Here is a 21,877-nt window from a genome sequence, read left to right on the forward strand (position 1 = left end):
GTACTCTGGTTATTTATTATAACATACAGTTTAGGATTTACTAACAGTATGATGAGGCCTTTTAGGAATATACTGTGCAAAGAGTATACATAAGGCTTTTTAAAGCCCACATAGCCATCAAGATTGGTATTTGTTTTTTAGTGTTTATTTATTTTGAGAGAGATACTAGTGTGTGTGCGCATGTGGGAAGGGCAGAGAGAAAGGGAGGGAGAATCCCAAGCAGGCTCCACAGTGTCAGCACAGAGCCCACTTGTGGGGCCCGGATCCCGTGAGCCATGAGACCATGAACTGAGCCAAAGTCAAGAGTCGGCTGCTCAACCAGCTGAGCCACCCAGGTGCCCCTGGTATTTCTTTTCTTGGGTAAACTTAAAACTTTGAATAATGTGTGACTTTTTCAGAACCACATTGAAAATACTGTGTGGGTATATTTACGTTCAGGCCGGTTTATTTAAAACTCAGTATACTTTAAATTGTTTTTTAAACATTTATTCATTTTTGAGAGACAGAGACAGAATGTGAGCAGGGGAGGAGCAGAGAGAGAAGGAGACACACAATCTGAAGTAGGCTCCAGGCTCTGAGCTGTCAGCACAGAGCCTGCTGCCGGGCTTGAGCTTACTGACTGCGAGATCATGACTTGAGCTGAAGTTGGACGCTTAACCAACTGAGCCATCCAGGTGCCCCAAAACTCAGTATACTTTAAAAGTGAAGTGAATTTTACTATACATAAACTATACCTCAATAAAGCAGATGGAAGGTGGAATCAGAATGATGAATTCAATGATGCTAGAGTCACATACCACCTAAGTGATTCCTGCAAAGAAAACAACTTTAAAACCTGGAAATAATAGGAAAAAAAACTAGCTACTTGAAGGTACTGGACAGTGAATGGAAGCAGACACACTGTGGTTCAGGAGAGTACACACAGGAGATAGGAGTGTTACACAAAACTCTATATCCAGCAAAAATATTCTTCAGGAGTGAAGGTGAACTAAAGATATTTTTAGATAAAAACATCCTTAGAGAATTCATCACTGGCAGACAAGCACTATAAGAAATGCTGAAGGAAATTTATCTCTGAGTGAATGCAAATGACTTTGTGTTTTGCTTTTTTCCTCTTAATTTCTCTCTGTCTCTTTTAATGTTTTATGTTACTTTTGAGAGAAAGAGAGAGAGAGAGATACAGAGTGCGAACAGGAGAGGGGCAGAAGGAGAGGGAGACACAGAATCTGAAGCAGGCTCTAGGTGCTGAGCTGTCAGCACAGAGCCCAATGCGGGGCTCAAACTCATGAATGGTGAGATCATGACCTGAGCCAAAGTCGGATGCTTAACCATCTGAGCCACCCAGGCGCCCCCCTCTTAATTTCTTTATAATAATGTGACTAAAGCAATAATCATAATATGGTCTTACGGGGTAATGTAATACATATAGCATGATAGAATACATCATTATATAACATCAATACATAACATGAGGTAATACATGTAATACTTAGTATAAAGGCTTTGAGTAGAGAATACAGATTTATATCATTGCAAGGTTTCAACATTTTATGTTAAGTAGTACAATGTTAACTATGTATATTATACATTATAATCCCCAGGGCATATTGTAAAAATACAAATGCAGAGAAGTATAGCTAAAAAGCCAATAGGAGAACTAAAATGAAATTCTAAGGAATATTCAAGTAACTAAAAAAAAAAAAAAAAAGAGGGATAGAGGAATAAAACACAAAGGAGACAAATAGAAAAGAAATAATAAAGGGTATACTAAGACCCAAACATATTAATAATTATTTTAAAAGTTAGTGGACTCGGGGCACCTGGGTGGCTCACTTGGCTAAGCATCCTATTCTTGATTTGGCTCAGGTCATGATCTCTGTTTCCTGAGTTTGCTACACTGTCAGTGCAGAGTCTGCTGGAGGCTCTCTGTGCCCCTGCCCCCAACACATGTGCACTTGCTCTTTCTCTCTCTCTCTCTCTCTCTCACAAATAAACTTAAAAAAAAAGTGGAGTAAACTTTCCATTTAAAAGACAGATTATAAAAATGGATTTTAAAAAGACCCAAATGTATCTGGTCTACAAGTGATACACTTTTAATATAAAAACATAGAATCTTCCTAGATGGATTAGAACTAAAATAGCAGTTATTACTTAAACATTTCTGAGTTTAGCCATCTGAATATATATATATATATATATACATATATATATATATATGTATGTGTATATATATATATATGTATGTATGTATATATATGTATATAACATTTGTTTTGTTTTATCTAATGTTTGTTTGCAGTATGGAGCAAAATGACAATACCATTTTGATTTTAAAATTCTTAAATTGGGGTGTCTGGGTAGCTCAAGTCAGTTGAGTGTCTGACTCTTAATTTCCACTCAGGTCATGATCTCATGGTTTGTGAGTTCGAGACTTGCATCAAGCTCTTGCTTACAGTGTGGAGCCTGCTTGGGATTCTCTCTCCCTCTCTCTCTGCCTGCCTCTCTCTCTCTCTCTCTCTCTCTCAAAATAAATAAAAACTTTGGGGCGCCTGGGTGGCTCAGTCGGTTAAGCGGCCGACTTCAGCTCAGGTCATGATCTCGTGGTCCATGAGTTCAAGTCCCGCGTCAGGCTCTGTGCTGACAGCTCAGAGCCTGGAGCCTGTTTCAGATTCTGTGTCTCCCTCTCTCTGACCCTCCCCCATTCATGCTCTGTCTCTCTCTGTCTCAAAAATAAATAAACGTTAAAAAAAAAAAATTAAAAAAAAAATAAAAACTTTAAAATGCTTAAAATAATACTGGTATTTTTATTTCAGAAAGCATTCAGAATTTTTAAATAAAAATTAAAAGTCAATAAATGTGAATATATTTCAAATATAAAATCATCAACATTGAAAAAAATCAAATAAGCAGGTTATTCTAATGTAAATCATTAGCAGATTAAATTTTTAAAATTCAAAATAAATTGCACAGGGGCGCCTGGGTGGCTCAGTCGGTTAAGCATCTGACTTCAGCTCAGGTCATTGATCTCATAGTTTGTGAGTTCGAGCCCCTCGTCTGGCTCTGTGCTGACAGCTCGGAGCCTGGAGCCTGCTTCCGATTCTGTGTCTCCCTCTCTCTCTGCCCCTCCCCCACTCACACTCTGTCTCTCTCTCTCTCAAAAATAAACAAACGTTAAAAAAAATTTTTTTTTAATTGCATAAAATTAAGGAAAGTTACGATATTTAAAGGGAAATCATTTTTTTTTAATTAAGTAGGTTCCACACCCAACACAGGGCACAAACTCAGGACCCCAAGATCGAGAGTCACATGACTGTCAGCCAGGCACCCCGGAAATAATATTTTATTTTAAATGCTTTTTAAAAATTAAAATTATCAAGGGTGTCATTGATGCATATTTTTAATGTGTATTTTCCAGCTGCTGAAAAAAGTCTTTGTGATTAGTTGGTATAATGATGAAGATAAAACTACATGAAGTTTCTCTTTATGCCTTTATTTTCAAATAATTTTAGTTCTAATTTGACAATTTTGAAAAGGTGTTTTTGAAAATACTGTTTATAAGATGGTGGGGTCGGGTGAGGGATAGATTGATAGATTTTATAATTTTTTTTGATAATCTATTTTTTGTTTCAAAGGAAGAATTTTATTAAAAAAAAATTTTTAAGCTTATTTATTTTGAGATAGAGAGAGGGAGGGAGTGCTATCACCTGGGCAGGGGAGAGGGAGAGAGACAATCCCAAGCAGCCTCTGCACTGTCAGCACAGAGCCTGACACAGGACTCAATCTAACGAACCATGAGATCATTACCTGAGCCGAAGTCAAGAGTGTCCACACTTAACTGACTGAGCCACCCAGATGGCCCTCAGAGGAAGAATTTCTTCTCTGTCTTTATTATTTCATCATGAAAAGATGAAGATTCTCATGTGGTTACCTATATCTCTGTTTCAGTACTGTCATGCTATAGTTTAATTATTTAGGAAGCCTTTGAACTAGAGTATGAATTATTCTTTACTTTGTCCACTCTCCACACATACCCCCTCTTTAAGGATTCTAGTGGTATAGAAGCACATTTTTCAAATAAATGTACCTTTATTCAATATAAATAGCTAATGCAAGCATACTATATCTTGGTATGTCTTAAGACATAGGATTCAGATTTCAGATTTTTAAAATACTGTAAGAACAATAACATATCAACACAGTAATTATAGTTCAGTACTTAAAAATAATATGATTTACTGGAATACAGAGAACCCCAATGACAGTCATTAATTTAAACAAATAAGGAAAATCCAACAATATTGAATGTTATCCTATTTTATCCTCCTTTATCCCTGCTTTTAAAATATCCTCTATTAGGGGCACCTGGATGGCTCAGTTGGTTAAGCATCTGACTTCAGCTCAGGTCAGATCTCTTGGTTCCTGAGTTGGAGCAGCATGCTGGGCTCCGTGCTGACAGCTCGGAGCCTGGAGCCTGCTTCAGATTCTGTGTCTCCTTCTCTCTCTGCCCCTCCCCCACCTGTGCTCTGTCTCTCTCTGTCTCTCAAAAATAAACATCAAAAAATAAAAATGTCCTCTATTATTACCTTTTCTAGGTATAAGCACTCCTCTGACATTGGAGAGCCATGTTTGAAGGTAGCTCCAAGAAAACTCCAAGAGTTGATACAAAATAAACAAAATGCGAGTGATATTTAACAATGTCCAGAAGGCGTTTGGTTTTTACCAAATATAATAGACATAATTTTATATGGACTTTAGCAAGCCACTTATAATTTTTTCAAAATTATCACATATAATATGGAGAAATGCAGGCTAGATACAGTAAAAACCAGATAAGTGACTGCTTTGTAAAGACAAACTCTGTCCTCTGCTTTGTTGAGGTCCCCTACCCCATTGGATGTATTGCTGGATTAGATTTACAGGCTTTTCTTTAGCGGTGTGAAAAAAATTGTTGTACAGGGAACCTCAGAAAATAAAACAAGTTTTATAGAGTGAACTATTTTGGCTAAGGCTTGACCAGTTGGAGGAGGGATAACCCTGGGAATTCCAGCCTGTTGGTCTCTTCCTCTCCTACCTGACCAGTTCATGGGCCCTTCTGAGAGCACAGTTTGGAAAGGACTGTAGCTTGTGACACACACAGGGGTTTCCAACCCCAAGGACTTCAGACAGCTGATCATTTGTGAACCAGTGAGGCTGATAATTTTTTGACCTCCGTATTTAGGAATTTTTAAAAATGTGTAATGTATACTTGTGCTCTTTTTTTTTTTACAGGAAAAATATTTTCCTGTTTTGTGTTCTACATCTTCAGCTTCTATAAATTCCCTGATCAGAGATCGTCGTGCTTATAATAGGGATGCCACTCCTGGAACATCTAAAATAGTGATGTCTACAGGTAAATTAGTATTTTTTAGAGAGTATAAAATTACTAATCTTTTACTCTGTGTTATTTTAGTGTCTTTGAAGTCTGAGGACTAAAATAAGAGGAGAACAAGATGCTGATAATCACATTTTTGAAGCATTTTTCATATTAAAGTATTTTTAAATTCTGGTTATTCATTTTGATGTTAAGGAAAAACTGTTTAAATACACAAATCAGTTGAAAATTCAGTACTCTTGAAGTATTTTATCCATCTTAGTAAGATTTACAAAATTTACATCGTTGTCAGATCTGTTTTTGTTTTCCCTTATTTCACGATGTCTTTTTGTCTTGTATGTAATTTTAAAGCTACCTCAAATCTTTTTAAAATGCCTTTTAAAATCTTGACAGATCCTTGCCTGTCAAGGGGCATGATGACTTTAAATTATTCTCTGTTATGTGAAGAGTATGAAATGACACAGACCTAGATTGAACAATCCCCCGTTTATTTGTCATCTCTTGTACATTTTCTTGTTCCCTTCCTTTTTTTAAAAGCATGTACTATTGCTTTTTCTCCTAGATCTTTATCTCCCTTATACTTTTCTGTTCTGTTGATTTTTCTCCCAATTTTACTTTCCTCACTAAAAAGAGATTACTTTTTGAAGTAGAAAAGATCACCTCAAGATTATTGTAACATACTCAGTTTATTATTTCCGATTTTTAGGCCATTAGCAGGAAAGACTAAATGAGTATAATGCAAAGGAGATAAAACATTGAAATCTTTGTTTAGCTTCACTTGTGTTCAGTAGGGTTTTGTCCATGGCTTAAGATTTTTTAATGTTTATTTATTTTTGAGAGAGAGGGAGTGCGCGTGTGCGCACGGGTGGGGGAGGGGCAGAGAGAGAGGGAGGGAGGGAGACACAGAATCCGAAGTAGGCTCCAGGCTCTGAGTGACAGCAGAGAGCCCGACATGGGGCTCGAACTCACCAACCATGAGATCATGACCTGAGCTGAAGTCAGGACGCTTAACCAACTGAGCCACTGAGGTGCCCCACCATGAGTTAAGTTTTTAATAGCTGTTTCATTTCTGTGATAAGAGTCCATCCTTCCTCTGGCTGTTGCCACAAAGTTGAATTATCATATATTTCAAAATAGTGAAAGTGAGATTAATGGGTTTTTATTGTACTGAATATAGACTATATATAAAATTGGGCAGTATAAATTAAATGATGAATGAAAATAATGTGCTTCTTGATTTAGGGGGACAGTATATTTTATGTTTGATAATAATACAACCTCATATTGTTGCATTGTATGTTGATTTAGATTTATTGATTCCCAGTGAAGAACTGTTATGGAAACGTGACATTTGCATGATTATAGATGATTTGTTTCTCATTCATATGCTTGGAGCGCCTGGGTGGCTCAGTAGGTTAAGCCTCCGACTCTTGATTTTGGCTCAGGTCATGATCTCACAGGCTGTGAGATCAAGCCCTGTGTTGGGCTTTGTGCAGACAGAACGGAGTCTGCTTGGGATTCTGTCTCTCCCCCTCTGCCCCACCTCCACTCGGACTCTGTTTCTCTCTCAAAATAAATAAATAAACATTTAAAAAATATAAATCATAAGCTTTTATTATACTAAGGAAAGCATTTAATTTTGGATTTTCTTCAGTGAACCTTGGCATATATATAAAGACCATTTTTATTTTCCTTAAGTTAATGAAAAAAATTGCTCTAGGTCATTAGAACTTACTGTGTGGCATGTATCTTAAAGTATTTGGGTTACTTTAGAAAATATAATGAAGGTGCGTTGTTGGTGATTTAAAATAACCAGTCTAAGAAGGAGTTGTGACCAATTTTGAAAGAAAATTCTTATACTGTGTGTACAGTTAAAAGGTGAAAATATTTATCTTCATACCATTTTATGTGAGGTGGAAATGTGTAAAGAATTGTTTTATGATGCTACTAAACTTGGATAGTTTTTATTATAAGTTTAGGCAGAATTCTTGAATAAGCATTTGGATTATTTCTTTCTAGATTGAATATCTTTATACAAATGTGAAAAGACGTTTACATATGTATTTTTAGGTAGCAGAAATGGTCATTGATACTAACTATATTTGGGTTCTCTTTGAAGTGTGGTTAGTGGGATATAGTAATTATGTAGTGTTTATGTTGCTTTTAACCAGTCTGTTTGTTATTTTTGTATACACCTGTTTCCTCAAGTCTGTGTCTATGTAAACAAACATGGAAACTCTGGTCCTCACCTGGATCAGAAGAAAATCCAGCAACTGCCTGACCACTTTGGTCCAGGCCCAGTGAATGTGGTGCTCCGGAGGACTGTGCAGGCCTGTGTGGATTGTGCCTTTCAAAGCAAGACTGTTTTTGGATTTCTTAAGCCAGATCATCGTGGAGGAGAAGTGATAACTGGTATGCTCATCTAATCCTTTATTCAGCTTTTCTTCCAGATTTGATTTTAGGTTTTGAGAAGGCAAAGATTTTATAATATACAGATTATTTTATAATACTTATAGTCTATGAGCTATTTATAATATTGGCATGCTTATATTGATATAATAGAATATTTATATAATTATATGTCTATAGACTTTTAACTCTGGTTTGAAAAGTTTAACTTTATGTTCAAAATAGACAAGTAATGTCAGAGTCATACTGTAAATTGAGGTAAAGGTTTTTTTTATATGCTATATTAAGTTCACTATAGACAAAATAACTTGGTTGATAATATATTTTAATGTTTTTAGAAAACAGACTGATCTATAAGAGGCTCTAAATGAAAATGTGATTCAAGAAGGCTTAGGAGATAAGATACAGCTGGCTTTCATGATTGTCTGATCAGATACTATATTTATACCCACAGAATGCTTGGAATAGCAGGAAGTGTTATTATAGATCATTGGGTTGCTGCTGCTGCTGTTGTTGTTTGCCTTATGAATATTTTTAAATGAGAATGCTTTTACCAATACAGGCTCTTATGTTTTAATGAGAGGAACTTTATAATTTAAGATTATTCTTTTGTAAATTACAAAAACCACAAATTACATTTATAATACATTCCCTAAATTGATGGCTTTTTTTCGTTGTTGTAGTTTTCATCTTTCTATGATGTAACTGACATCTCTTCCCCCCCCCCCCCCCCCCCCCCCGATAGCCTCCTTTGATGGGGAGACTCATTCTGTCCAGCTCCCTCCAGTGAATAGTGCATCATTTGCCCTTCGCTTTCTTGAGACCTTGTGCCACAGCCTGCAGTGTGATAACCTTTTGAGTAGCCAGCCCTTTAGCTCTTACAGAGGTAATACTCAGAGTCCTACAGAGCTTGATAAAAGTGTACCAGGTGAGAGAAAATGTAAAATTTTATACTGTGCTTCTATATTTCTATTACATTTTATAATTAACTTGAGAATCTTGTGTCATTCAGGTTTTCCTTGTGTCTTCCTCAAAGTAGCCACAATAAACTAGACATATATAATATATAGTTGTTTTTGTTCATTCGAAACAAGAAAATAAATTCTTATATTCATAATGAACTTGAGAATCAAAACCTGAAAAGTATCCCATGGTTTGATTTGCGTTTCCCTAATGGCTGAGGTTGTTTGCATCTTTTCATGTGCTTACTGGCGATTTGTGATCTTTGGAGAAATGTCTATTTAAATCCTTTGTCTATTTTTAATTGGGTTCCTTGGTTTTTTATTGCACAGAAATAAAATATATTTGTTCCTGGTATATATCATATTGTAGTTGTTATATATAAAGAGTCTTTATATATTCTGGATATAAGTTCCTATCAGAAATACGCTTTGCATATATTTTCTTCCATTCTGTAGATTGTCCTTTCACTTTCTTTATGGTGTCCTTTGAAGCACAAAACTTTGTAATTTCAGCGAAGTCCATTTTATCTATTTTTTCTTTTGTTTCTTGTATTTTTGGTGTCATACCTAAGAAAATACTCCTTAGTAAAAGTTCACAAAGATTTACCTCTATATTTTCTCCTAAGAATTTTATAGATTTAGCTGTGTATTTAGATTATTGATCTATTTTGCATTAATTTTTCTATGTATAGTGAGGTAGGGGGTCCAATTTCATGCTTTCACATTTGGGTATCTAGTTGTCCCAGCACCATTTGTTAAAAGACTACTCTTTCCCTATTGACTTGTCTTTGCACCCTTGTCAAAATGTATGGATTTATTTCTGGACTTTGTATTTTATTGATCTGTATGTCAATCCTCATTGCAGTACCACACTATCTTGGTTACCATAGCTTTTTGTAGTAAGTTTTGAGATTGGGAAGTATGAGTTTTCCAACTTTGTTCTCCTTTTTCAAAATCGTTTGGGCAAGTCTGGGTTTCCTTATGAATTTTAAGATCAGCTTGTCAATTTCTGCAAAGAAGCCAGCTGGAATTTTAATAGAGAGTGTGTTGAATCTGTAGATCATTTTAGGGATTATTGCCCTGTAATAATACTGAGTCTCCTAGTTCATGAACATGGGATGTCTATTTATTTAGGTCTCACTTAATTTATTTCAAAAGTATTTTGTAGTTTTCAGAAAGGACATCTGGCACTTCTTTTGATAAATTCATCCTGAAACATTTTATTCTTAACATTATTGTAAGTGGAATTATTTCCTTAATTTTGGGATTGTTCATTGCAAGTGTATAGAGATACAATTGATTTTTTTATTATTAATCTTGTATTCTGTGGTCTTGCTGAATTTATTTGTTCTCATTGGAGTTTTTGTATGTATGAATTTCTTAGGATTTTCTTAAAGTGTATTTTGTCTGATATTAGTATAGCCACTCCAGTTTTAAGTACTGTTTGTATGGTGTATTTTTTCTCAGTCTTTTTCTATGAACTTATTTGTGTATTTGAATTTAAAGTGTGTCTTTTGTATTTAAGTATGTAATTGGAACATTTTTTTTAATCCATTCTGCTAATCTGATTTTTTTTTTTACTGGAGTATTTTCTTATGCACAGTTAATATAATTACTAATAAGGTAGGATTTATTTATTTTTTATTCATTCATTCATAAGGTAGGATTTACATCTACAATTTTCTTACTTGTTTTCTGTATGTCTTAGGTTTCTTTTGGTCTTTTCTTCCATTACTTTCTTTTTATTATTTGTTTGAAATAGATGGTTTCTTGTATACCATCTTAATTCCCTTGTTCCTTTTACTAAATTTATTGAGTTCTTTTTTTTTTTTTTCTTTTCTGTCCAGGAGTTATCTTCTTAGTAGTTGCCTTGGGGATCACAATTAACATCTTAATTTAAAACAGTCTAGTTTGGATTAATACCAACTTAATTTTAATATTATGCAAAAACTTTGCTCCACTACAGCTCTATTTCCTGCCCCCTTCTTTGTTCTTTTATTGCCAAATTATATTTTATACATTATAAGCCCCCAAATACAATTTTTTAATTGTTGTTTTTTCATTTTTTTTTATTACCATGTTTTTTATTTTTTAAAGTAAGCTCTCTGCCCAATGTGGGGCTTGAACTCATGACCCTGCGATCAAGAGTTGCATGCTGTACTTTCTGAGCTAGCCAGGTGCCCCTAGTTGTTTTTTTAAAGGCAGAAGGAGAAGAAAAGAGTTATAAACACAAATAAATTTACTGGTACTCTTTGTTTTTTTATGTGGATTTGAGTTGCTGTCGAATGTCATTTCACTTCTTGTAGGGTAAGCTGTTTGAGTGAGGAATCTTCTCACTTGTGAGCTGTTTAAAAACGTGAGGAATTTCTTATTTCTCCTTCATTTTTTAAAGGTTAGTTTTGCTGGATGTCGAATTCTTAGTTGGCTGTCTTTTTGTCAATTTGAATGTCATCCCACTTCCTGGTAGCCTCTGTAGTTCCTGATGAAAAGGAACTTAATCTTATCAGGGATCTCTTTTACATGAAGACTTGCTTTTCTCTTGCTGATTTCAAGATTCTCTTTGTTTTTTGCTTTTGATTAGTTTGACTGTTTTTTTTACGTGTGGATATCTTGGAATTTTTCCTGATTGGAGGTTGTTGAGGTTTTTGGATATTTGGGTCAATGTTTTTCATCAAATTTGGGAAACAGCCATTATTTTTTCAAATGTTCTTTCTGTCCTCTTCTCTCTGTCACCTCTCCTTCTGAAACTCTCTCATTATGTGTGTTTTGGTGTCCTTGATGGTATCCCATAGGTCTCTGGGGTCTGTTCATTTTTCCTCATTCATTTTTCTTTCTGTTCCTTAGACTGTATAATTTCATTTGACATTTCTTTAAATTTGCTGGTTCTTTCTTGTGTTAGTTCAAAGCTGCTGTTGAGCCCATCTAGTGAATTTTTCATTTCATCTATACTACTTTTCAAGTCCTAAATTTCAATATCCTTCTTTTTTGTAATTTTTATATTGATTGTCCCTATTTGGTGAGATATTTGTTCTCATATTGTCCTTTAGTTCTTTAGATATTATTATTATTATTAGTAGTAGTAGTAGTAGTAGTAGTATTTTTAGTTCTTTGAACATAAATAGAATCGCTGATTTAAAGTCCTTGTCTACTAAGTCCAGTATCTGGGCTTCCTCAGAGACAGTTTCTACTGCCATATTTTCCCCTCTTTGTATGGGCCATACTTTTCTGTTTCTCTGCATGTCTCCTAATTTTTTAGTTGAAAACTGGGCATTTAAAAATAGGGTAAAGCAATAACTCTGAAAATCAGCTTTTCTCCCCTTCCCTAGGGTTTGTTGTTGCTGGTGCTGTTTGTATAGTGACTTTCCTGGACTAACTTAATGACTTCCTGCGCTCATTTGTTATATGTGGTCACTGAAGTCTGCTCACTTAGCTTAGTTTTCAGCAAATGATTGGACAGGGATTTCCATAAATGCCTGCAACTGGTCTTTTCCCCATCCTTTGCCACGTAGTTCTGTGTATGTGCTAGAATTTACCTTGAACATTCCAGGAAGCAGTTTATAAGTCTGCTTTGTGCAGAGCCTCAAGGTTAGCAAGAAATGAAAGATCAAGACCTTCTTAGGTCTTTCCTGGACATGGATACAGCCTTGCACATGCATATGGCCTTCTAGATTCCCAGGAATATCTCCATGTTTTTCAAAGTCTCCTAATGGACATTTTATTCTCCAGGGTTTTTGTTTTGGTTTGGTTTGGTTTGGTTTTTTAAGCTTTTTGGTCAACTTCTTGTTGAGCCCCAGCTGGTAATGCTGGCTCGGGCAGCTGCATTGTTAAATAATTGCTCCTTTGGGGGTGCTTTGTTTTGTTTTGTTTTTTTGAGCGATGTCTTGGAGATAGGGCTGTTCACACAGAGTAGGCTCTGATTTAGGTCAAATAAAACAAGCCCTGAGATCAGAGCTTTTCGTTGAGCTTCAAGATTGGTCAAATAGTGACAGTTCTCTGGGGATAGGGCCTTGTGGGAGCTCCAAACCCATTGTGCTGCCTCCAGTGACTACTAGGCTGCTGGTTTTCATAGCTCCGGTAGTTGTGAACCTGTTGGTTTACAAAGCTGCTGCAAAACTGAGTGAAGGGGATGATGTTAGGGAAGCTAAAATGGCACAGAATTTACTGTTCTGACATTTAGCCATTTTTTTCTTGAACAAATGCTTTTATGATTGTTGTAAGCCTTTACTTAATGTCCAGAGTTTTTGGAAAAGGTAATTTTGCCAATGTCTTCATTATTTTTATGAAGAAATGGATTTTTGGAGATCCTTAATCAGTCATCCTGGAAGTGCCTCGCGATGATGCCTTTTAAATTACTTTGTGAATTACCTGCTTTTTTCTGGTTATCTCTGAAGGAACAATTTCATGCCTGAGGTTATTTCTACGATATCCAGAAGCAGAAATTAAGACTCATTTTTATATTTTATCAGCCTTAGATAGTAATCCATATACCAACTTCATAAATTTTTCATAAAGCATTAGAATATTAAAAGTAAAAGATGAGTAAAGTTTTTCTGATCTTGCTAAGAATCTGAGGTAAACAAACATCTATAGAAAACTAAATGTTAGTATTTGACTTTTCTGTGTCCATTTAATAATGGATATGAAAAGAGTCAAAAGAGAGTCAATTAAATTCTTTATAAGAATTTAAATGTCCTATTTGTAGAAATATTTGTCATTTACTGAAATATGTTTTGTGTAATTTTGTAGTTCATGATTAAAAATAAAATCAAGTGGTAAGAGCTCTCTTAGACTCTTCAGTAATCAGTCAGTAACCAGATGGCTAAAGGTTGCTTATCAGGTGATCTTAAGAAGCATGCCCTGACCCCCAGCCCTCTTGAACCAGATAAAGTTTGACTTTGGTACTTTCTTATTGTAATATTTCTTCTCACTCAAGTTCTATTATCAGACTTTTTAGATTTCTATTATACTTAATTTTTCCTTTTAGTTGAGGGTTAAATCAAGATATTGATTGATTTTTAGAGAGTAATTGATAATTTGATATGTCATTACTTTCAGGATCATGCCTTAAAGAGTAGTCCTTTAGGTAGAAATGCATTTGGCTTAATAATAAGCTGTAGAGTATATAGTAAGGGTAGCTCTAGGCCACGATTGTTGCGTGTAAAATGGGATGTCCATTGTACCCTGTCTTCTCCTTTTCTGAATTCTTAACTTTTCTTGTTGATGAGAATAATTTTCCCAGGCCTTTTGACACGGTATAATTGATTTTCTCACTGCTTCCTGAGGTATTTAGAGAGATGTGATGACCCTAGAATAAATGATGCCTAGACATAATGCTTTTAGCTCTTGAATATGATGTCAATGAAATATATAACAGGATGAAATGAACACACATTATTCATAAACAATCAAGTAATTGATAAATTATTGATGAAGTTATAGTAGGCAGATGATTTGGAAACAAAAGTGTTATATGCTGATGATCTGACAATGCTTGAGGAATGTTAATTAGCTATAACAGACACCTTTTTTTTAAAAACAGTAAAAGAAGACATAACAGAAAAGAAAAGCCCCAAACGGCCTTCTCAGGAACCTTTACCTTATGTTGTTCCTGTGTCACCTAAGTTCCCCAAAACAAAGGTGCATGCTTCTACAGGTAAATAGTATTTATACATCCCAGGAGTGGGAAGAAAAGTCACTCTACTACCACTTACTGTATGCTCTTGGGTGGGGGTATATATTTTTTCAAATCAGTTTAGCAGTCAGGCTACTGCTTTGGCAGCTTTGTGGAGTGTTTCATTCCCTTCAGAAGCGCACGGTTGTCGTTTCTCCTTAGATAAAAAAAAAAATTATAGTAACGTTTTCCATTCAGCTTTGTTGCTGAAAGCTCATAAAAGAAGATTAGAAAAACCTAGTACCTTTCTCCAGTGAAATTTGCTTTTTAATATTAATTTTTTTTATTTTTGAGAGACAGTAGGTGTGAGCCAGGGAGGGGCAGGGAGAGAGAATCCCAAGCAGGCTTCACGCTGTCAGCGCAGAACCTGATGTGGGGCTCGAACTCTGGAACCGTGAGATCATGACCTGAGCTGAAATCAGGAGTCGGATGCTTAACGGAGCCACCCAGGTGCCCTCCAGTGAAAGTTTTAAGTGCCCAAGTAGTAAGCAAATGTTAGAAGCCAACTGTGTGGTCATATTATAACAAATAGTTGTGGAGAACTGCATTCTTAAAAATGAATGCTTTAGTGAGGTGTTGACAGCCTTGGTGGCAAGACTGGCAAGGGACAATTGCCATGAGAAACAGGTGATGTCGTGGAATCAATTTGGATTTTAAGACGGTGTCCATTATTGAGAATGCCAAGAAGGGGATGGCCATGTACTTTGTGTTTAGAGGTTTGTGGTTCAGTATAGCATGGCTTAAGTGGCCTGTTGAAGATGACAAGATCTTTTGACCTTTGAAAGTATTTAAGCTGTAAGTCTACTGAAGATAATTGCCTTTGTCTTTTTTTCTTTTAGAAGAATCATTGTCTTCTGAAGGAAATGGCATGCCCAAGGAGGAGAAGCTTCCTGAAGATTCCAAAAGCCCACCACTAAGTCCAGCTAGTTCTGTAACTCCTGACAGCAGAAATCCTGTAAGCGCTCATACTGCAGTCTCCAGGGATTTTTCTCCAAGTGTGCCAGGCCCCTCAAGTTCAGCACTGGTGGGAACTAAATCTACCAAGAGCAGTCAACATGAAGTTAAATTCCAAACGCAGAAGAAAAGTGAAGGTATATTTAAAAACAGTGATTCTCAACCAGTGTGTTCCTTTACTCCTCAAGTTTTCCATGCCCAAAAATATCCCCTGAGAGTGTATGACATTGGAGAAAGTGCCAAAATTAAGGAGTTTGAGTCCTCCCTATTAATGTCACTGTCAGGATCAGGCCACTACAGATGGCTCTGATCCTCATGGCAGCATAGAACTGTCTTTGGGGATCTGGATCACCAGCCATGTCTCTCATAGAGACTTCTTAATTCATGGTTCTTATTAATGGTTCCCTTGTAATTTATCATTTCATTGGCTACTGTCTGGACTCACAAACAAACCTCCTGTGACACTGAGGCTTGGAACGATGTACTCCCTCTCCTTTTTGATGTACTCTCTTCCTTGTCAGAAGAGACCTTTCCTGGCCCTAGCCTGTGTGTGACTCCCAGATCTGGGTTCTGGTACTCTGTTGCTGCAGCCATTTCTCCATTCTCCACACCCTCGGTTACTCCCTCAGACCCACCAGGAGTATTTAATATGTGTAAACACGGCAGCAGCATCTTGCCATTTGGAAAGAGCCAGCATAGTTTTCCATGTGCAAAGATAGCTGCCCTTTACCATTTTAAGCACTAAGAGGGTGGGGGTAGGGGTAGAGGTGGGGTGAGGTGGGTTAAGGGTGAGAATAAGTGTTCTATCCTTTTTGCCCTGGTAGGCATCTAGGTAAGGTGAGTAGTGAAGGCAGTAGGAACTGTCTGACTCAGTTGCTTTTTATCATGGATATTATCTACAGGCACCTGCACTGCATACATGCTATGACATATTTCATGTCGTCCCCTTCCATCTCCCACCCCATGTAGATCGCCTCTGCTTTCAGAGTGACGTTTGCAAGGAGTCTGACAATAGATGTTTATTCCATAAAGGGATAACATAGCTGGAATTTTATGTATTTTCACAAAATACGAGCTTTTGAAGACGGGTCGCCTCAGTAAAAGACTATAAAAGGTTACCTCCGATGCTGAATATCTCACTTTCAAATGTATGCCTAAGCATACCAAAGTAGCCTGTATTTGGGCTGGAGAAGGCTAGTTTCTGGTCTTTCCAGGAGTGAAAAGACTAATAGTAATAACATTACTTACTAGTAATTTTCTATTATTAATAATAGAAATCAGCATCATCTTCATCACTGTCTGCCATGTGCCAGGTGCATAATATTTTACATAGCCTTATACAGTACATCTTTACAATAATTCCTTGAGATGTATGTGCCTGTAAACATTTTTCTGTGAGAAATCTGAGAAGTCACTTGTCTAAGGTTCCCAACTAGAAAGTGGCTGGGTCAGTCCTTGAATCCAGGCGCTCTGGCCTCAGGCCGTACACTTTACTTCTGGGCTGCTTCCATCTCCAGAGACTAGGTAAGCATTTCACTTGAAAACTGTCTAGACGTGTCATTACTATTACTTTCTTTAAGGTTTTGGAACTGTTACTTAAGGCTGAGTCCCCCCCGGTTGCCGGTGATGCTTTCACAGCCCTCTGCCCTGCCCCATTATTTGAATGAAATAAATTGTTTATTTTTATTTTAGGAAAGAAATCCAGTAACATTGTCGTGGATAAAATCAAATCACTTTCATTTTATTTGTTTCAGAAACATTTAGTGTATGTAAGACAAAGCCATTCATGAAAAAAAGCATGACTGAACTTTATTTTTCACATAGTTTATTTCATGTAATTATTGAGAATAACACTAATGTTTGCAATTATGATTGTTTTGAAGATACAGGCCCACTTAAATTATTTTTCCATAATGGATTAAAAATAGATGATCTTACAGTTGTTTTAACATAAAATTATAGCTTTATTCCATAAATTATATCTTTGCCTATAGGTTTTCTGTTGTAATCTTTGAAACTAGTTACATGTTATTTGAGGCCTAACTATACCAGATTCCGATGACGTAAACCAGAAATCCCACAAAAAAGTTAATTTAGAGGTATTGATTAGCTTTGCCAGTAACTTCTTAATCTCACATTGAGTCTTTCTTGAGCTAAAGGAGAAGACTTTCTGTCTAAATTGTTAAAATGCCTTAGGCATGGCATGGTCTATACACCGTCGTCATTTTCATTTGGGTTGACACAGCCCAGCGGCATTTCTTGGTAGATACGACCAATAATTTTATCTCTGAGAAGTGGAAGGGAGGATGTATTTTAGTAAAGAGTTGTTGTTTCACATTGAAGTTGCAATAGTGAAAGAGAAAACAAATACACTTTTGAGCTACACATAAAAAAAAACTCACCATTGTGAGTTCTTTTATCTTCTGTTTTTCTTTGCCCTTTACATGGGTAAATATCAAAATGCCCCTAAAATGGCTGGAGCCCAGATAGGAGAGAAAAAGTATATCTTTGGTTAATTCATACCAAAAACAAAAAAAACAAATCTGTGTTGACGGTCCTTGTTTAAAGAAACAGATCTTCCTAGCAAATTACAAAACTCTCTTCTGTCACACATTAAACTTTAGAGAGTCAAGCCACTCTGGTTGAGTAAATGAGTACTTGTCTGGACACAAAGAAATTATACCACAACTTGGTGAACAGCACACCTAAAACTTTTTGAAGTATGAGTGCTTAATTTATTCTCTGTCTCAGTTACTTCTTTTTTTTGACCTGAAACATTCAACCAGAATATCTATTACTATGCAATTAAACTTGAGAGAAGTATTCAATATAATGTTAAAGTTACTTCTGACCTAGCCAAGCAGAAAATAATCCTCCTTTGTTCAAAATTCAGAGAAGCATTTAAGCCATAAGAGACAGGAATTTAAAAAGCAAAGTGATGCTAAAAATGTCCATATTGAATACATGGGAGAGATTCAGTAAAAACTAATTTGGTTCTCAAAGATAATGGGGTTATTGAAATTCATTGATTAAAGTGAATAAATGTAAGCAATTAGAAAACCAAATCTGGAGACTTGCCATTGTATTTAGCTGGTAAGAGAAACCTAGTCTAGACATACTAAGAGGCGGGAGATTGAGAGAAATTCATTGAAATACTTAAAGAGAGTAATAGGTTAACTTAGATTAACCTAATTTAACCCAAGCAACAGATCTTTTGCTGTCTTTGCCCGTGGCCAACAAGGCCTCAGATTGCTCAGTCTGTTTTATGATTTTTGAAACTTTAGGGTAAATTCTGAAGCTGCTTTTGTTTTTGGGGGAGGTCAGATGGGGTACTCTTGGGTAGCCATCCTCAGGTCACCTCTAGCTAGACTTGCACTGGATTCTACACTTAGAGTCCCGGGTCCTTGCTGGGGTGCTTACTAGAAGGTTCCAGGAATGAGAGACCATCTCTCCCTACCTAACATCTCTTCTTTCAGGATAATGATCAGGTCAAGTATGATTTGTCTTTTTTCCCCCCATTGAAGCTCCAAGTTATATAGCTGTACCTGATCCCAGTGTCCTGAAACAAGGCTTCTCTAAGGACCCTTCAACCTGGTCTGTGGATGAAGTGATACAGTTTATGAAACATAAAGATCCTCAAATATCAGGCCCCCTCGCCGACCTCTTCAGGCAACATGTAATGTATCTTTTGATCCGGTTTTCCTGCCGTAATGCCTTTCAATGACCTCTGTGCAGGCCCTTCAGTTGGATGGATGCTGATTAGTGTGGATGGTGGGGGAACCCTATCAACTGATTTTTTTCCATATGTGAGAAAGCTTACTTGGCCCAAAGTTAGCTTCTTAAAAGGTAGAGGCTGGATCTGTGCTTTAAACGGGTACTCGAGTACCTAAAGTACTACAAGTCTTGAAGTTCTCCAGAGAAAATGATTCAACATGGCCACTCTCAGATGTCTTCTCCCACAAGGATCCTCCTCCCCTCTCCTCCCTGCTCTGCCCCAGGACCGTGAGTAGGAGGGGGTAACCACAAGCTGTGACAGGGTATCTTCCTTGTTAATGATGCCCAATGAGTCCAGCAACTGCAAGATTAAATGCAGTTTTATTTTAAATAGGAGCTCGTTAATCCCAAATAATATGCTTCTGTGACATAAACTGGTTAACTAAGGAAATAAAGAAATTTTAGGAGGATGCCTTGTGTCTATTAAGTAATGTTTATAGTCTTTTCTGAGAAATCAGTGACCAAATATCTTACGTCCTTTTCAGTATTCTAAGAAAATCAGTAGTTTTAGCATTTAATTAGCTTCAGACAACTAACTAATTCGCTTTCAACATAAAGACAGCACTGTGTATATAGCACATTTATAGTTTGCATTGATGCTGACATACTCATATTCCCAGCCTTTTTAAGAAAGTTAATGACCGTCTGAAATTTGTTTCTACAATTCATAGTTTTCTACTCTTTGTCATAGGTAGGTAGTATTGTATTCAACACACAGTACTTAAAATCAGACAGCTTGATGCTTAGGCCATTTTTGAAAGATACTGGATTAAATTTCCTTTTTCTTAAAATTTGAAGTAAACTTAAAAATTGACAAATGATGTCTTGCTGTAGAAATTATATTTTTAATAGTTCTCAGGAAATAATATTCAGAGAATATATATTGAGAATGTACAACTGCCCTCTATTTTACATGTTCTTATATAGATATAACTTGACAAGGTAGGAATGCATCATTAATCGTAGTTTCCTTTCTCTATAGGAAATTGATGGGAAGGCTCTGCTACTCCTCAAGAGTGAGGTGATGATGAAGTACATGGGGCTGAAGCTGGGCCCGGCATTAAAGTTGTGTTACTACATTGAAAAACTTAAAGAAGGAAAATACAACTAAAACAAAATTGTATGTTGAGATTGGACACAATTCTCAGTTGTCCTCATAACTTTTAATTTAAAAATGTTTTTATTCTCCTAGCAGCTTTTGTTTGGTAGACAGTTCCTCTAAAAGTACGTATATCCAGAATCGCAAACAACGTTATAGTTCTCTCTACTTTAAAAACCGTTTAACGTTAGTAGTAGTATATTCAAATTGGGAGTTCTTTATGCCTTTTCCTTATTTTACAGTTGAAAATTTATCATTTTATTGCACAGTTTACAAGTTTATTTCATGCTGGAAACAGAGAAACACCTTTGATTTCAGTTAATGTTTATATATAGAACCAAAACAGCTGAATCCCAAAGGGGAAAGTATCAGGGACTGACAAGTTCTCTCATAAAATCCATGAGAAGTTTTCCTTAGAAGAGAATTTAAAGATGCAACTGCAGACATTATCTTTCTCCAAATATTTTATGTCTGTTACTGCCATTTTATGTTTGTGTTCTGCCAGTTTCCAGAAAGGGAAAGCCATATAAATTATTTTCCTTTTGTTATTATTTCTCTGTATGTTGTATTTGTTCATATTTAAAGAAAAAAAGCAACCTTATAAGCTTTCATAAAGTGTTCTTAATCAGTTTTTGATAAATGTTGAACAGTTATAGGATACATAGAATGGTTGTTTTATGCAGGAGATATTATACTACAAGGGTGGTTTGGATAGAGTCAGGTTAATTTTTTTTCAATAATATACCTATTATTTTAAAACGTTACATATTTTCGCTAAGCGTAGACATTTAACTGGGCATTCATTCCTCACATCTCTATATGAAGACACCTGTGCCCAAATTTTTATAAGATATATATTTTATTGTCTGTTTATTCCTCATATGGATACTATACCATATTTATATATTATTCTATACCTGTAGGTATACGAACAAGTAAATCTCTTCTTTTTGAATTTAATATGGCACTTTGTACTGCCACAGAGGTGATGGTGAACTATTTATATAGTTAGAGGTTTTTATTCTATAAAAAATATGTGCATCATTTGCTATCACTATTACCTCTCAGCTTTGTCTTCAGGGGATAAGAAACAATCCGTAGGTTGGTTTTCACACAGGGAAGTTCTCTGTCCTATGCAATGTTTCTAGTGAATTTGCTTAGCTCTGAGCCATTTATTCTGCTACATTTTGGAAGATGCATTAATTCTGACTTCTCATTTTGGGCTTTATTTTTAAAGTTAGAACTTTAAAGGGGAAATGGTGCTATATGTTTATTGTAATTACTTTGTACAACTTTGGTGTAATGTTTATAAGCTATGAGAATCTGTGCTAAAAGTCTTAGCCATTTGTTGTAAATGCCAATAAAATATACACCAGGGGCATGAATGTACATTTTCTTTCTCAGAAAACCAAATGTACTTTATATAAGAATGCAACTATTTAAAGGGTGATTTTATCTATGTTATTCCTTTTGTGTTATAAGACAGAATTCTAATTTAAACCTGGTTTTTCTTCAAATTGTTTGTGTGAAGATGCCGGTGCCCGGTTGAACAGTCCTCAGGTGTGTTTGTATGAATACTATGTTTTACAGTTTTCAGATTTAAAAATTTAATAAAGTTTAAAAAACACAATAATTAA

The 21,877-nt window shown here is 35.9% G+C and overlaps 1 protein-coding gene across 9 annotated transcripts in view; it reads left to right on the forward strand.

Moving 5' to 3' along the window:
• SCML2 (Scm polycomb group protein like 2) overlaps positions 1-21,877 on the forward strand; it is a 103,575-nt gene extending 81,698 nt beyond the window's left edge. For 5 of the 9 annotated variants that reach the window (XM_019431687.2, XM_019431691.2, XM_019431688.2 and 2 more), the window contains 7 exons: positions 5,269-5,389; positions 7,580-7,783; positions 8,526-8,708; positions 14,282-14,395; positions 15,253-15,504; positions 18,892-19,043; positions 20,124-21,877. In XM_019431687.2, coding sequence (XP_019287232.1) covers positions 5,269-5,389; positions 7,580-7,783; positions 8,526-8,708; positions 14,282-14,395; positions 15,253-15,504; positions 18,892-19,043; positions 20,124-20,252 — 1,155 coding nt within the window. In that variant the 3' untranslated portion in view covers positions 20,253-21,877. The remainder of the gene's footprint in view (positions 1-5,268; positions 5,390-7,579; positions 7,784-8,525; positions 8,709-14,281; positions 14,396-15,252; positions 15,505-18,891; positions 19,044-20,123) is intronic. The other 4 variants (XM_053891796.1, XM_053891798.1, XM_053891800.1 and 1 more) reach the window with 4 other exon arrangements.

Source organism: Panthera pardus, unplaced genomic scaffold (genome assembly GCF_024362965.1).
Source record: "Panthera pardus isolate Hobbes unplaced genomic scaffold, ASM2436296v1 HiC_scaffold_27, whole genome shotgun sequence".
NCBI lineage: Eukaryota > Metazoa > Chordata > Mammalia > Carnivora > Felidae > Panthera > Panthera pardus.